Below are 16,257 nucleotides of genomic sequence, written 5' to 3'. Positions count from 1 at the left end.
AGAATAATGACTTGTTTTGGTCCTGGTTTCACTGTAATCTCCCAAACCATACTCTAGAGAGGTATGGAATGTTGGACCAAATCATATCAAACAATAAAAAATCTTGTCCGATCGGGGACCAGTGACTAAGTCTTATCAAACGGGGTCCGTGGCCCTAATGCAATGTCAAATTAAGGGTCCTTTATATGGAAAAAGGTTGCAAATCACCGGTCCAGTTGATACTTTTCACAGCCTCGGACGAGGGCTTGAGTTCCACCCACTCGAAGGCCACAGTGTTTTGATTGTGATTGTGAATTCCCATTGACGGTTTTGTCGCACTCCTTCCTGCCAACAGGGGTGACTTGGATTATGCCGGTGAATGATTAATTATTCAGTGAGCACACTCTCTCCCAAGTTCCCCATCCTCGAGTCGAGGAAAAGTTAGTCACGCCAGATCATGAGTACTTTTCATTTGCTGCCTTTACAAAAAGAATGCCTGCGGAGTGTCGAGTGACTTCCCCACGGGCCAGTGGGGAACAAGTGTCACCGTAACCTTTCCCCGAGTGAGTGATTTAGAACATAACAAATTCAAATGTTTCATGGCTGACAGGACTTGGATTAAAGCTCCCGTCAAAGGTATAATTAGTCCTAATGGTGTTTGGTTTGTTCCATGGCCTCTGGTCATAATCTTAATTCAGACGCAGGCAATACTTGTTTGTCTTTTTTTTTACTTCTGTCTCCTATAGAGATTCCTACTAACATTATTAATGTGACGAGTATGGAACTTTAGCCTCCGACTCCCAAAACACAATGCCAATGTCACTTCTCTATCTACAACGCTGTGTTGCGAGAGAAATGACCTCTTGTGTTGCAAGATCAAAATTGCAAGGCTGCACCAATTCATCTAATTCATCAGTTCCAAACAGAATAGCAGCTCCAGCACAACCAGTTTTGCTCCGAAAGTGATGACTCTTCGTGGTGATGGAAGGTTTGACTCTTTTTTTTGATATTCCGACATTTGTGTGTTTGATTCAGTTGGTTTCATGCACGGTGAGTGGGGGAGGACTTTCTGAATGTTGAACAAGAATCAGAAGAGTCAGTCTGGCTCTGAATTGTGAATGGAATTCTCACAGGAATCATTTAATTTGGTCAAAATCATTTACATTGAAGGAATGCAAAGAGTAAATCAATCACATTCAATTTGAGTCACGCCAAATGTATTAACTTAAATTTTATCCTCAGTGATTTATTTCAGTTTGTGTGTTGACTCGCTCAACACTGACTCCGGGGTCATTTTAAGGAGTTGTTCACTACGAACAAATTGTTCCCAAGTCTTACATCACTACTAGTAGGCCATAATTATAAGCACAGCTCTACATGCTTCTGGTGTTTTTAGAGGATAAAAGGATAGTGGTGTGCCGTGGGATTATTTCATTGTAATAAAGTGTGCAGTAGCAGAAAAAAAGATTGAGAAGCACAGATAAGAGAGTATAATAAAATGGATAAACAACCGACCTTCAACGTCTTTGCCTCCATGGCGTGTTCATCTAGATTTTTCCATCCGGGTATGAGGGGCAGCGAATTGGGCTCAAATCGCACGGCTTTTGAGTTTCTGCCGCCCTCCGTCGACCTTTTGTCCTCAAGTGAAATTGAGGAGACGCTGGTCAGACACTATTTGGGACGCTGCCTAAAATCCCAGTTAAGACGGCCTTTGAAACAACCAAAGTGCTTTCGGGCTTTGCGTTAACGTCTGCATGACCAAGTAGTGCTAATGGATATTGTTTTGTCCCTGAATGTGTCGTAAAAAAACTGACTTCATTCGCTCGAGCCGCTCTAGTCACTATTCATTCGCTCTCACCTCCCCCCGAAGTTGCTTCTGTACAAGCCCCCGAAAAAGCCAGCGAGTGTCAGGTTTTCATCGTAATCTGCTATGAGATAAGCAGATGTGGGGCAAGGGTAAAAGAGTGAGGTCATGGTTATTCCCCACACGTGACCAAGGATGATATGAGGAGGGTCGAGGTGCAACATTCTAGAATTACAGCACCCTCTCGAAAGTGTGGATGGTCCTGGCGCACGGGGAGGGATGGATGGACTTTCCAGCTTCTCTCCCTTGTTTTTCATTCTTTCTGTTTTTCCCTCTACGTCTTCACCGGCTCGGTCTGCCCCGGCTTTGCAGTGACTGTTTGGGGGTCTTCAGAGCTCAGAGCAAAAACCGTAGTGAATTAGACCCAGCTGACGCCGTCTCTGCGTTACCAGGTTATCCCCAAATCCTCCATGAAATAAGTTTGGAACAGTCACTTTTTACCAGGCTGTTTAAAACTCCCCTCTTAAATGTCGCACAAAGCATCTCATTGGAAGCCCCCCACCCCCCCTTGCTTTTTGACTTCTTTACAAGCCAGTATCCGTGGGAAGCGGCGTTCCGTGCGGATACGCGACTCCTCCATTCTTCCAACCTGCCGGGCAGGTTTCAGGAAGGAGCTTGTATTGTTGTCACGGCCCTTTTAGGACATATGAATCAGGAAACTTCCTCACCTCTGTCCAGATGGAAGGCGGGAGGGAAGGAGGGGGTGAGGTCTGTTAACTGTCTTCTGTGGTGTCAGTTGCTAGTGCAGTCTCCATTCATACTTTCTTACTTTATACCTTCAGACCTCAAACATAATCCAAGAGTTTTTCCAAACCTTGGTGCAGGGGGTTCTCGGGGTCCGTTCTCCCAGAGGAACATGTGCATTTCCAAGACTTTGACGTCCCCATTCCGGTGACTTTTTTCACGAAATGATACGCCAACTGACAGTGTATTTTCATGTTAAAGATTAAACATAATGCAAGGTAAGTCGGCTAATGCAGCATTTCCACGGCACATTAGCGGAATGGAAATGAACTCTTGTGTTGCATGATCAAAACTGTAAGACGGTACTTATTCGTCGAATTCATCAGTTCCGGACAGAACACCAGCTCTGTGCTCATCAGAACAAGTTTCACTCTGAAAGTGACAACGATTGGTAGTGATGAGAGGTTCCATTTTTCTTTGACGATTCAGTTCTTGACGAGTCAGTAAAAAGAGTCGTTTCGATTTTCCGACTCTTCATTCATTTGATTCAGTTGGTTTCATAGACTTCCGGTGAACGATGAACGAGAGTCAGAAGAGTCGGTTGGGCTCTGAGTTGTGAGTGGAATTCTCACAAGAGTCATCTCATGTGCAAAATGGCTTTTTTTGCCTCGGACTCTAATTTAGTACCCAGTTAATATTTTCCGTTTGTAGGTCAAAGTTGAACTGGCCCGCATGGTGTCTCTTGACTCCTGAGTCATTTAAAAGATTTGTTCGTCCCAAAAAAATCGTAGGCCATAATAATAACACAGTGCCACATGTTTGTGGCGTGTGATTTTTTTATTTTTAATATTTTATTTATTTATTTATTTATTTTCGTTTTAGTGGTTAACAGGATAGTGGGGAAAAAGTTGGATAATATCTATTCCGGTTTCACAATCCATACAGGGGGAAGTGTGTGTGTGTGTGTGTGTGTGTGTGTGTGTGTGTGTGTGTGTGTGTGTGTGTAGCCCTGCTCTCAGCACTTTCTTACTGACAGGACAGGAAGCTGTGACTGACCACCCTCTGCGAACAAGGCCGCTCTCAGTCTGTTCCCTTTGAATGTCTACCTTTCACCTCCTCCATCGGTCTCTCTCTCTCTCTCTCTCTCTCTCTCTGTCCCCACCCCCATCTCTCCTCCCGTCCCTCTTGTTTGTCCACCGAATCTCTTGCTCTCTTATTTTTTCCCCGTTAAAACATTCCTTTTCTGCCCCTCTTTTGTTCCAGTTCAGCGTGTCTTTCCCCTCCGTTTTTCTTGTCTCTGTCCGTTTTCCTCTGCAGTCAGAGCTGCTGAATGGAGGGTTTTCGGGCCCCGCGGGTGTGATTACTGACATCTGAGCTTGGAGCCGGAGCCTTTTTGATTTGACACACACACACACACGCGCACACACACACACACACACACACACACACACACACACACACACACACACACAACCACGTACACAACGTACTGTGGCACGTTAATGGACGTGTTGAGTTGTAACTATGCAACATATGGAGAGCGAGAGTACTGGTATATGTGATTTAATATTGGTGTCAGCGTTTTGGTCATAAACCCGGTGGCTTTAGCCGGATTTATTGATGTCATTGGGATTGTTGTGATTGAGAGTTAATCTTTTAAGTGAGAAGATAAACACTGTTGGTTTTCTTCTCGCTTCCCTTCTGTAGTTCACACGGATGGAGTCCTTCCAGCCCTCGCTGAGCGCCAGGTAAGAGATCTGACACTGACGCTTGGAGCAAAACAAGCTCCATAGACGGAATTAGTTGTTTGTGATACATTTGATTTGTGGTTAAAGGCCAAAAGGAAGCCAAAGCTTCTGTTGTTTTGTTGGACTAAATCATGCAAGGACCGTCTGCTTTTGTTTGCCAAACTAGTCACCTGGCGCCTGTTGAGGTAGCTCCCGTCAGACTTTGTGGGGGGATTTTTCTTGTGATTATTTGGCACTTCAAAGTGTGCTACTTAAGAGGCTGTCATTGCTTTGTTGTTGTGCAACTCTGTTTTCTCTGTTTTCTCCTCAATCCTCTGATCCTGGCCAACAGGCTCCAGGATAACTGTCTTGTCACTGTTGCCATCCGACATTCCTTCATGGCTTGCGTGCTTTGAGGCTTCCCTAATCTTTGTAATTGCAGCAGTTTTCTCACACCCCATAACAGTTCCTACCAAGTCTAGCAAACTTACAAAAATGACCAAAAAAAAAAATTCACTCTCATTTTTATTTGAATTACCATGTTGAGACCTTTTTGCTCTTCTGGCTGCATGGGGCTTCTCAGTGGGTCAGATGCTGTGGCAATTCCGAACCAGTAGGTCCCGTCTCCGAGCTAAATATGTTCCGTTGGCTCTGTTCAGGAAAATGTAGACGCAGGCAGCCAATGTGTTTTTCTCTGGCCAGCGTAATGTTACATGAAAACTACATTTTTCGAAATTAGCCGCATTTTCAAAGAACAACAAATGTAAAGACAACTTTGTTGCAATGGCAATGGTGGGGGAAGGGGAGTGGTGGGAGAGAATTCCCTACTAAAATACTGTGTGGAGATCTGAGCCCACTTTTAGAATTTCATATTGCACTAAGCAATATAAAATTCTGGACAAATAAAAAGTGCAGAAAATCCAGAATGAGGTGCTCCTTGGTGGTAGTGGCCTTGATACAGCTCAATGCCTTTTGAGAGAACAGTGCTAGCCTAAGTCACCAAGAGGCTGCTGAACAACTGCCAGCCAAGCCAGACTGAAAATACAAGTCCCATTACATTATGCCAACCTCTTTCTCTGCCAGTTTACAGGATACTAACCCTACCAGTCCATTATCCGTTGAAATACTGTATATAGGACATTATACCCACCTCCTCCTCAATCATTCATGCCAACTTATAACCATATACCCACTGCACCAACTAGTGCCTGGGCATAGGGAAGAGATTCAGAAGTTGTAAATGCCATGATTATAAACATATTTCAGAAACTGTTATACAACATGTGTTATACGACACTGTTGTCTAACAATTTTTTTAAACTCTGCCAATTATTTGATTGATTATACATTGAGTGTGATGTGAATTAATACGGCAACTCTGTTTTATGCAACTGACAGAAAGAGGAATGAATATACATGAGAAGCGTTCCCAATCCGAGTGGTTTAACTGACACTTGTGAATATTCTACATTACTAACTCACAGCATGATAACGCAAACATAAACGTGAAATACATGCAATAGTCTGCATCGGTTGGAGTCCTGTCAAAATATAATATTGGAAACAGTAAAACTTGCCCCCCCCATCATTGTACCAAATTAAATAAACTAACAAACAAATACATATAAATGCATCTGGATGATTGTTAGTTTGAAGGGAAATTTCACTTTGTTTGCAGCGATGAAGTGTCCAATGTGCATGGTACAAGGGTCAAAAGACATATTCTTCCGTCCCTTTTCCGCCGCCATTGCCTAGCAACCAACCAATGTTGTTGGTGGGATAGTAAGGGGAAAGTAAAAGCCCTCCCCAGTTTTATAAGTCAACCATCTGGATTTACTAATGAGCCGAATCCAGCGGGAAAATTGAGTGAAAGTGCATGGGCCTCAACAACATCTGCTATTACCTATCTCTGTCTCTATCTCTGTCATTTCCTCATCTTCACCGTCTTTACAGTTCTTGAATCCAAATGTACCTGACAAAATTCCTCCACCCAGCTGGTGCAGTCGCTGGGCGTGGCTATCTACCGGGCTCTGGACTGGGGTCTGGACGACAATGAGGAGCGGGAGCTAAGTCCCCAGCTGGAGAGCCTCATCGAGCGCATGGCCGGCGGGAGCGGCGGCGGCGGCGGCGGCGGCAACTCCGCCACAGACGAGGGCTACAGTGGGCAGGAAGAAGACGAGGAGGAGGAGCAGGATGAAGACGAGGGCGTGAGGAAGAGGCCGGTGTACACGTTCCGGCAGGTGATGGCACTGTGCGCGGCCCGGCTGGCCGAGCCGTCCCTGGCCGCCGAGCATTACCAGGCCGTCTGCAGGGCTCTACTTGTGGAGACGCTGGAGCTGCAGACCTTCCTCACCAAGATCAGAGACGCCAAAGAGGTGCCCCGTGCCCCGTGGATGTTAAAATGAGTTTCCCTGCAGCAATCTTTTTATTTATTTATTTTTTATTTTTTATTTTTTTCATTATGGAGGATTGTACAGAGAAAGGAAGCTTTTACCTGTCAATGGCAGATTAAAGAGAGCCTTAAAGGGTTAGTGCGCTGGTGATGTACTGTAACACGCCATCCATGGTTTCTCAAAGTGAACCCACTTTGCCCGGCCATAAAAAACGTATAGAATAGGTTTACGTCATTACATTATTTATTTATTTATTTCAGTTTTGTTTGCCAAAGTCCTTAGCCTCATAGGATCATACTTCCAAGTGAACGTCTGGACTGGTATGACTCGGTCTAGTTAGAATGAATGAATGAATGAATGAATTCTAACTCTGTGCTTGTATTGATTGTCTTTTATGAGTTCAATGCGTCTATTTATTTCTATACAGCCATGCAAAGCTGTTTTTTTTAGATGCTAATGTAATGCGTATACGATTTGCTGCCATCTTGACCAGGACCCCTTGGAAGAAGAGATTGTGTGTCTCAATGGCCAAGTCAAGAATAAATGAAAAATGATTTTCAAAATATTACGCACCATGAACTCTAGCCAGTTTGTGCACTGGGTGAAAAGATCAAATATTCCAGTTGAATACAATTGTAAAGTTGTATTTTCTCAAAATGGGTGTATTTAGTTAAAGAGAGATTTTAATATCAAAATGGAGTTTCCCATTCAGCTGGGTCTATTACCCTAATTGTGGCGGAGTCACATCAAAACTTCCTCTATCTCTTACAGATGCTGAAGAAGATCAGAACGGAGGAAACTCAGGAGGACATGTCCACAGCCGAGCTTGGAGCCTTGAAACACAAAGACTGGGTGAGAGGTGTGTGTGTGTGTGTGTGTGTGTGTGTGTGTGTGTGTGTGTGTGTGTGTGTGTGTGTGTGTGTGTGTGTGTGTGTGTGTGTGTGTGTGTGTGTGTGTCAGAGAGAGTTGACATAAAGGCAGGTTTATGGTGTGTGTGTGTGTGTGTGTGTGTGTGTGTGTGTGTGTGTGTGTGTGTGTGTGTGTGTGTGTGTGTGTGTGTGTGTGTGTGTGTGTGTGTGTGTGTGTGTGTGTGTGTGTGTGTGCACGTGCGTATTCTCTCCCTCTACCCAGGCCCGCCTGTGGGTGCAGCTGATGAAGGAGCTGCGACAGGGGGTGAAGCTGAAGAAGGTCCAGGAGCAGCCGTTCAACACGCTGCCCACCGAATTCAGCCTTACGCCCTTCGAGATGCTCATGCAGGACATACGGGCGCGAAGGTTCCAGCTGCGCAAAGTCATGGTGAGAAGTTAAAAATAGTGAATAAAAACAGAATCTTAAAGCTGTGGGTTATTACTTTTTTGAGAAGGGAGAAATATTACATTCAAAATGGTATTGTGAGTGTACTGGATAGTACACTGGTGGGAAGTAATACTGCCTCTCAGGAAGTGATGCAGTGTATGTATTGGAAATTCAACTATCATATCGGGTCATTTATATGTGAGTGGTAGTTAAACAAACAGAGAATAGATGCATCCTTAAGGCAACCCTGCATGTTACATGCAAATTCCAAGGGTGCGTCGTTTTTGTTCTGGTAACACAATCACATTTTAAGATATAACGTCAAATTTTTTCACCCTCTCGTTTTTCCACCACCTGCCATCTAGCTTGTAAATGCACTTGCCCTCTTCCCTCTGTTGTTTTGGTGACAGTTAAAATGCTTCGTCAGGCGTGGCGCTAGTGCACGATAAGCATTTCATGACCACGCGTGTTTATACAAGTACAAATACGCATACAATATCACAGACGCTTTAGTACAAATCTTTTGAAAGGAATAGACCAGGGAAAGACCAGACCTTTTTATGCCACAGCACAGTTTTTACTGTGAAATAATCCCTCCCATCCCCCATTCTTGTGAGTATCCCACCAACTCACAGCCAAACCGACTCTTCTGACCCTCGTTCATGGTTCACTGGAAGTCTTCCCTCGTTCACTGTGCAATACACCGGCTGAATCAAATGAATGACGAGTCTGGAAATTGAGCGACTCTTCACTGAGTGACACGTCAAAAACCAAGTCGAAACCATTCATCACTACTTATTCATGTTTTCACTTTCTGTGTGGAACTCAAGCTTGTTCGGATGAGCACAGAGCTTTTATCCTGACTGGAACCGATGAATGAGACAAATCAGTGCAGCCTTGGGAATTTTGATCCTGCAACACAAACTAGTTTTCATTATTTATTTCTTTTAAGTGGAATGTGAAGTTTCTGCCTAACACCCGGCGAGCTCTTGGTGGAAAAACGCTGGAATAGACACAGTACAGTATGCAGGGATATAGTATCTCATAATCACAGAGTCAGTTTGAGGCCCTTAGCACAATGACACGCAGCTTTGGAAGACGGAACCTGTTATTACAGCATGCGAGTGTCGACGCAGTATTAATAGTCATTAGAGCGTCATCCGGGTGTTCTCTCTCCTAGGTGGATGGGGACATCCCTACCAGAGTGAAGAGGAATGCCCACGAATTGATACTGGACTTCATAAGATCCAGACCTCCACTCAAACCGGTGAGTTTCCAAGGGTGCAAACACCATGACGACTATATACAGCGGAATTTTGTCTTGTTTTTGTCACGAAGCAACAGCGGCTGAATCAGCTTCATTCAGTTTTGATTAACTTGAAGCCGGTTGTTCCAAATTGTTGTGTCTTGTTCAGTGCTGTTCCTATCTGGTGCTGGAACAGCAGTGCCAGTGCATGAATTGGAACAAAACAAGGCTTCGCTTGCTAATCTACCTTCAGAATATAAGTCAAGTCAAGTCACACTTTATTAATAGGAACCCATTTCATACCAGGGCAACACAATGCGCTTTACAAAGAAATACAAAAAAGAAAGAGAGAACATAGTTGTCAGCCGGTCATTACAAAAGAATGTCGCTGAAACAACAGCAACAACAAAGGCAACAAAAACAACAATAAAAGCGACTCCAACCACAGTGGCAGCAACAGCAACAGAAAACAACAGCAGCAACATCGACACCGGCAGCAACAACAGCAAAACAACATTAAAAACAACAGCGGCAAGGCACACGCAAAGACGTCACCGGAACCGGAAGTGGTAGCTCTCACCGGAACTGGAAAGGTCACTCAGGTTAGAAATGGTTAAGTCGAGGTATAAGGTTACGTTAAGTTGAGGTATGAGGTAAGCAAGAGTCAAGTTTAGGTATAAGGTTAGCAGCAGCAACGACAACACCAGTTAAGGTATAAGGTTAGCGACACCAACAACAGCACCAGCAGCAACGACAACACTAGCAGCGACAATACCAGCAGCAGACAACAGCAGCAACAAAAACAGCAGCAACAAAAACAGCAGCAACAGTATCAGCAACAGCGCACAAGCGAAGACTGGAAGTGGTAGCTCTCACCGGTACCAGAAATCTCCTCATCTTTATTGAGTCAACAGTGTGTACCATCTCATCTCAACGAAGTAAAGCACAGCAGTACGAAGTAAACGAAGTAAAGCAAAGACGTCACCGGAACCGGAAGTGGTAGCCCTCACCAGAAACGGAAATTTCAACTGTGCGCACCATCTCATCTTACTCCAGTCACGGTCCTTTAATTAGCGTCCCTAAGTTACGGGTCAAATTTACAAACAGACCTCGGGAGGGAGATCCTTTTGACTCTCTCTCCGAAAACACACCCTTCTTATGATCCTCTAAGCGTAATTTCACAACAGTAACAACCACAGCGACAAATAATAGAAGTACCACTTGTTGGAGGTGGAAAAATCCAGGTTCTGGAAGTAAAAATGCTTCCATGTTTTTGCTCCAGCCGTGTAACTAGCCAGTCCACAAGGTTGACTCCAAATCCCGTGGTGTCATTTTTCTTTCTGAACCATTTTCCGCTGCCTGCCTTCGGTCCATGCAGAGCTCGGTCAAGGATGATGATCCGTCTAAATGTTTTTTGTTCTTAATACATATTACCACCCTCTTTATAATTACTCCGCTATCCCCTCTGTGCCGTCAGGTGTCGGAGCGCAGCCTCCCTCCTCCGCCACAGCAGCAGCCGTCCCTGCACGACCGCGTGCTGGCGGAGATCAAGCAGGAGAGGAAGCTGAGGCCTGTGGCGCCCCCTAGCTCCAGATGTAAGGAAAACCAACGCAAATGCACTGAAATATTCCCCAAAATGATGACAAATTCCAATAGGAACTGGGAAGCAACGATATAGCCCCACATAATCCAAATTATAGGGGGCCACCCCTTAAATCTCATTGGCCACCCCTGTGGCCATGCCAGATCTGATAGGTAGTTGGGGAAGTTCATCAACACAAGAAGGCGGGAATATTAGGTTTTCATGTGGCGCCCCAAGATTTTCTGTCGTCCCATCTGGGCCCCTATGAAAAATGTCTGGTGTTGCCATGCCACTAGAGGGCCGTAAAGGAATTGCAGGGGATCCGCAGCCAAAAAAAAATCTTCTCTTGTTTGTTTATTTAATCGTTATACATCCATCTATCTTCTCACCCTTATTATATGGGTAGCCTCATTTTATATTCCTCACAATCTACACAACAGTTTGTTACTTGACAAGCGTTGTCTTTACCGTAAATGTGTTAACCCTGCTCTGTGAGAAGTAGCGTCATGTATGAATGTGTTGCTGAAGATGCAGAGAAGATGTTTATCTAATTTGGCCACGGGGTGTGTCTTTCTAAAAATAGTAAACTGATCAGATGACAGGGGTGTCTTCTCTGATGTTGTTGTTGTTGTTTTTATTTTATATCACCATGGGTGATATAACGGTGTAGCGTGAAATTCTGGACCCTGTGGAAATGCGTATGAATATCTGAATCTGTACTAATATGAGGCTCTCTGACAGAATGCAAAATTGAGCGACTCAACCCAAAACTCCCTCATACTTCAGTCTATGTTCAAGGTGGGTGGACCACCCCACCAGTGAATAGCCTCAAAAGGCTGGACACTGTAGACGTTGCGGTCTTTGCCGCATATAGTACAAAAATATCCGATTGTATGATATGACTTGTTGTCGTCCATGAGGAATGCTTTGCCTGTAGTGACGTTCTTCTGCATTGGCAGGCGGTTTTCTGTTTCATACAATCAATTCTCTATTTCTAGAGGAAGGTCAGAGTGATACCGTTCCCTTGCGAAACACATAGAGCAGGCTCAAACTACAGGCCCGGGGGCCACATAAGGCCGGTGAGACAATTGAATGCGACCCGCTACATATTTCTCATATATTGCTGAATATATTGAATAAAATATATTTTTAAATCACAATACTTGATTTTTAACCACACAATTTGGCTTACTTTTCTTAATTGAAATATTTAAAAAAATAGTTCATAAGAAATAATTTTCTTTATGATTGATTATTGATATTATTAGGTAATTCACCAATGTGGGACAGTTTTTTTTTCTCAGATCAGTGGCCCCCAGGTAGTGTGAGTTTCGGACTCCTGATACAGGGAGTGCAAAACCACAACAGCAACACACCGGAGCACGTCATAAAAGTAATTAAATAAACAACCCCGGATGATAATATTTGTGTTTGCTTATCAGCATGTGTCAGTTAAAGATCAACATTTGCATTTCTATTTATTTCATAGTGTTGTTATGATAGATATAAACCTATGCTGATGACATGTTCCTCTGCTGTATTATTTATATCATACTGTATATTTTGTGTTTTGTGCCAAAACAAAGTAAGAAAGATAAATAGATAGATAGATAGATAGATACATTATTCGCCCCTGAAGAGAAATTACAGGAAAAAAAAAGGTAAATAATAAACCGTAAGAATTTGTCATATACCATAACCAGTGAAATAAAGCTGCCGGTGAACCAGAAAGATGAACCTAAGATGAGAGAACCAATTAAATAAAAATGGTAATGTACAATGTCACAAAACATTAAATATAAGCCAGAAATTTTGTGGAAATAATAATAAATTTAAATTACACAGTGACTCAATGGCAAAAATAAACCTAAACCTCAAAAATAAACAGTACGCATACACCCCTGTATCAACCCAATCACATTATGGAAGATGTTCAATTTGTGCAAATGTCCATCTGCTACTTTTTTCCTTATGTAAACAGTGACGTGTGTCATTATAATAATAATTATTATTATTATTATTATTATACTATAATTATTGTGACTCCCGTCTCCTCCCCCCAGCGTTCGGCTCGCTGCCCTGCCTCGCCCGCACCTGCCCCTGCAACGTCATGTCCACCTCCTGCGTCGACCTGTCCGTCTCCGAGCCCGGCCACCACCCGCCCTCCTCCTCCTCCTCCTCCTCCTCCTCCTCCTCCTCCCGGCCCCGGGTCCTGCTCAAAGCCCCCACCCTCGCTGAGATGGAGGAGATGAATATATCCGAGGTGAGGCGGGAAACACAGAAATAACAGATTAAAATCGTCTATTGTCACAAATCACATAGTTAGAGAGGACAGAAAAGAATTCCCTCTGCTCCCAAAACAGCAATTTGGTTTTTTTCCGTGTGTTTTAAGAGTTTTTGCATCTGTTATATTTTAACTTGTTGATCCAATGTTGTTCCATTTCAATTAAAAGTGTCTTTAAAAGCCTCTCCCCGTGGCTGTTGAGCCTACAAGGCTAGATAGATAGATAGATAGATAGATAGATGGATAGATATCATCACATCATCAACAATAGGCAAAATAATAATAAAGCAAAGCGCTAAAAATATAAAAAAGAAAATGGCAATATGTGGAAGAATTGCCACCCCCCGAAGAATCGCCACCTTACCGCGGTGGAGGGGTTTGTGTGTCCCTGTGACTCTGGGAGCTGTGTTGTTGGGGGAATTAGCCCCTGGTAGTGTTTCCCAAGGCAGAGCGGTCCCAGGGGAGGGACCAGACAAAGAGCAATTCAAAGGACCCCAATGAAAAAACACCAAAGGCAATATGGTTCCTCGCTCGGTAGAGGGAAACCAGGACCCCCTCCTAGAGCCAGACCTGGGAGGGGAGCTTGCCGGTGAGGGTCTGGTGGCTGGGCCTTGACCCATGGGGCTCGGCCGGGCATAGCCCAAAGAAACATCATGGAGCCGGCACCCTGTGGGCCCACCACCTGCAGGGATAGACGTTGGGGTCGGGTGCAATGTCAGTCGGGCGGCGGGCAAAGGTGGGGCTGCTGATCCTCGGCATCGTAGACTAGTTCTAGGGACATGGAATGTCATCTCTCTGGCAGGGAAGGAGCCGGAGCTGGTGCGGGAGGTTGAGCGGTACCAACTAGATATAGTTGGGCTCACCTCTACGCACAGCACTGGCTCTGGAACCAAACTCCTGGAGAGGGGCTGGGCTCTCTCCTTTTCCGGAGTTGCCCAGGGTGAGAGGCACTGGGCGGCTGTGGGGATACTCACAAGCCCCCGGCTGAGTGCCACTTTTTTGGAGTTCTCCCCAGTGAACGAGAGGGTCGCCTCTATGCGATTACAAGTTGCTTAGGGTTAGGGTTAGGCTCTGACTGTTGTGTGTGCTTATGCACCGAACACCAGTTCAGAGTATTCAGCCTTCTTGGAGTCTCTGGATGGCGTCCTGGAAGGGGCTCCGCCTAGGGACTCTATAGTTCTACTGGGAGACTTCAATGCTCACATGGGCAATGATGGAGAAACCTGGAAGCGGGTGATTGGGAGGAACGGCCTGATCTGAATCCGAGTGGTGCTTTGTTATTGGACTTCTGTGCTAGTCATGGATTGGCCATAACAAACACCATGTTCGAGCATAGAGTGGCTCATAAGTGTACGTGGTACCAGACCACCTTAGGTCAAAGATCGATGATCGACTTTGTGGTCGTGTCATCAAATCTGCAGCCGTATGTCTTGGGCACTCAGGTGAAGAGTGGAGCAGAGCTGTCAACTGATCACCACCTGGTGGTGAGTTAGATCAGATGGCGGGGGAGGCTGCCAGACAGACCTGGTAAACCCAAACGTGTAGTGAGGGTGAACTGGGAACTCCTGGTGGATGCCCCTGTCCACGAGGTCTTCAACTCCCACCTCCGGAAGAATTTTTGCGCATCCCGGGGGAGGTTAGGGACATGGAGTCCGAATGGGTCATGTTCAAAACCTCCATTGCAGAGGCGGCTGCTAGGAGCTGTGGTTGGAAGGCAGTCGGTGCCTGTCGTGGCGGTAACCCAAGAACCTGTTGGTGGACACCAGCGGTGAAGGAAGCCGTCAAGCTGAAGAAGGAGGCCTTTTGGGCTTTGCTGGCCCAGGGTTCTCCCAAGGCAGCGACAGGTACCGGCAGGCTAGAAGGGCTGCGGCTTTGCGGTCACTGAAGCAAAAACCCGGGTGTGGGAGGAGTCGGGTCGGGGAGGCAATGGAGAAGGACTTTCGGTTGGCCTCAAGGAAGTTTTGGCTAACTGTTCGGTGACTCAGAAAGGGAAAGCAGGGCTTGGCTCAGGATGTGTTCAGCCGGGAAGGAGAACTGCTGACCCGGACTGGGGATATTGTCGGGTGTGGAAAGAGCACTTTGAGGAACTCCTTAACCCGACCAATACGTCAGGGGAATTGGCAGAGTCTGAAGACTCGAGGGAAGTCTCGTCCATATGCCTGGCAGAGGTCTCTGAGGCAGTTAAAAAGCTCCTCGGGGGCAAGGTGCCAGGGGTGGATGAGATTTGCCCTGAGATGCTGAAGGCTCATTGTTGGGCTGTCTTGGTTGACACGCCTCTTCAGTGTCGCGTGGATATCGGATACAGTACCTGTGGAGTGGCAAACTGGGGTGGTGGTTTCCATTTTTAAAATGGGGGACCGGAGGGTGTGCTTCAATTATAGGGGTATCACACTAATTTCCTGGAGTAAATTTTCCCCCGGAAAGTTTACTCCAGGCTGCTGTAAAGGAGGCTCCGGCCGATTGTCGAACCCCAGATTTAGGAGGAGCAATGCGGATTCCGTCCTGGACGTGGAACAGTGGACCAGCTCTTTAAACTTGCAGGGTTGCTGGGGGAGTCGTGGGAGTTTGCCCATCCAGTCTACATGTGTTTTGTGGACCTGGAGAGGCTTTCGACCGTGTCCCTCGGAGGATCCTGTGCGAGTTAGTGAGGGAGTATGGGGTACCGGGGCCGTTGGTACAAGCCATCGTGCCTTGTACAACCAAAGTGAGAGCTGTGTTCGCATTCTCGGCACAAAGTCAAACACGTTCTCAGTGGGTGTTGGACTCTTGTCCCCGATTCTGTTTGTGATATTCATGGACAGGATCTCAAGGCGCAGCCGAGGTGAGGAGAGTGTCCAGTTTCGGAACCTCAGAATTGCATCTCTGTTTTTTTCAGATTATGTGGATTTGTTGGCTTCATCAGACCATGACTTCCAGCACGCACTGGGGTGGTTATATATATACTGTATATATATATATGTGTGTGTGTGTGTGTGACGAAACGATGTACAAGCGGTATTCACAATACTGAAGAATTTATTATGGTTAAGGTTATAACTTACTACAATTCGAGATGACATACAACCAAATTAGTAATCTGTAATGGAATACAGCCTTATGTTATAATGGCAACAAATCTGGCTTTGACTAAGAAATATGACGTTTATTGTATACTACCGTGAATTTGGAATGTGGCTTAATATCTCAGGACTGCTACGATGAT

The 16,257-nt window shown here is 45.3% G+C and overlaps 1 protein-coding gene across 1 annotated transcript in view; it reads left to right on the top strand.

Moving 5' to 3' along the window:
- Positions 1 to 16,257, top strand: part of spire2 (spire-type actin nucleation factor 2) — a gene marked incomplete at both ends in the record, with an annotated part of 30,349 nt that overhangs the window by 496 nt on the left and 13,596 nt on the right. The window contains 7 exons of the mRNA XM_080002353.1: positions 4,235 to 4,275; positions 6,249 to 6,629; positions 7,419 to 7,499; positions 7,779 to 7,943; positions 9,124 to 9,210; positions 10,667 to 10,784; positions 12,835 to 13,034. Coding sequence (XP_079858479.1) covers positions 4,235 to 4,275; positions 6,249 to 6,629; positions 7,419 to 7,499; positions 7,779 to 7,943; positions 9,124 to 9,210; positions 10,667 to 10,784; positions 12,835 to 13,034 — 1,073 coding nt within the window. The remainder of the gene's footprint in view (positions 1 to 4,234; positions 4,276 to 6,248; positions 6,630 to 7,418; positions 7,500 to 7,778; positions 7,944 to 9,123; positions 9,211 to 10,666; positions 10,785 to 12,834; positions 13,035 to 16,257) is intronic.

The sequence above is a fragment of the Zeus faber genome (assembly GCF_960531495.2).
Source record: "Zeus faber genome assembly, chromosome: 6".
Taxonomy (NCBI): domain Eukaryota; kingdom Metazoa; phylum Chordata; class Actinopteri; order Zeiformes; family Zeidae; genus Zeus; species Zeus faber.
Note: the sequence above shows the minus strand (reverse complement) of the source record. Positions and strands in the feature narration are given on the sequence as shown.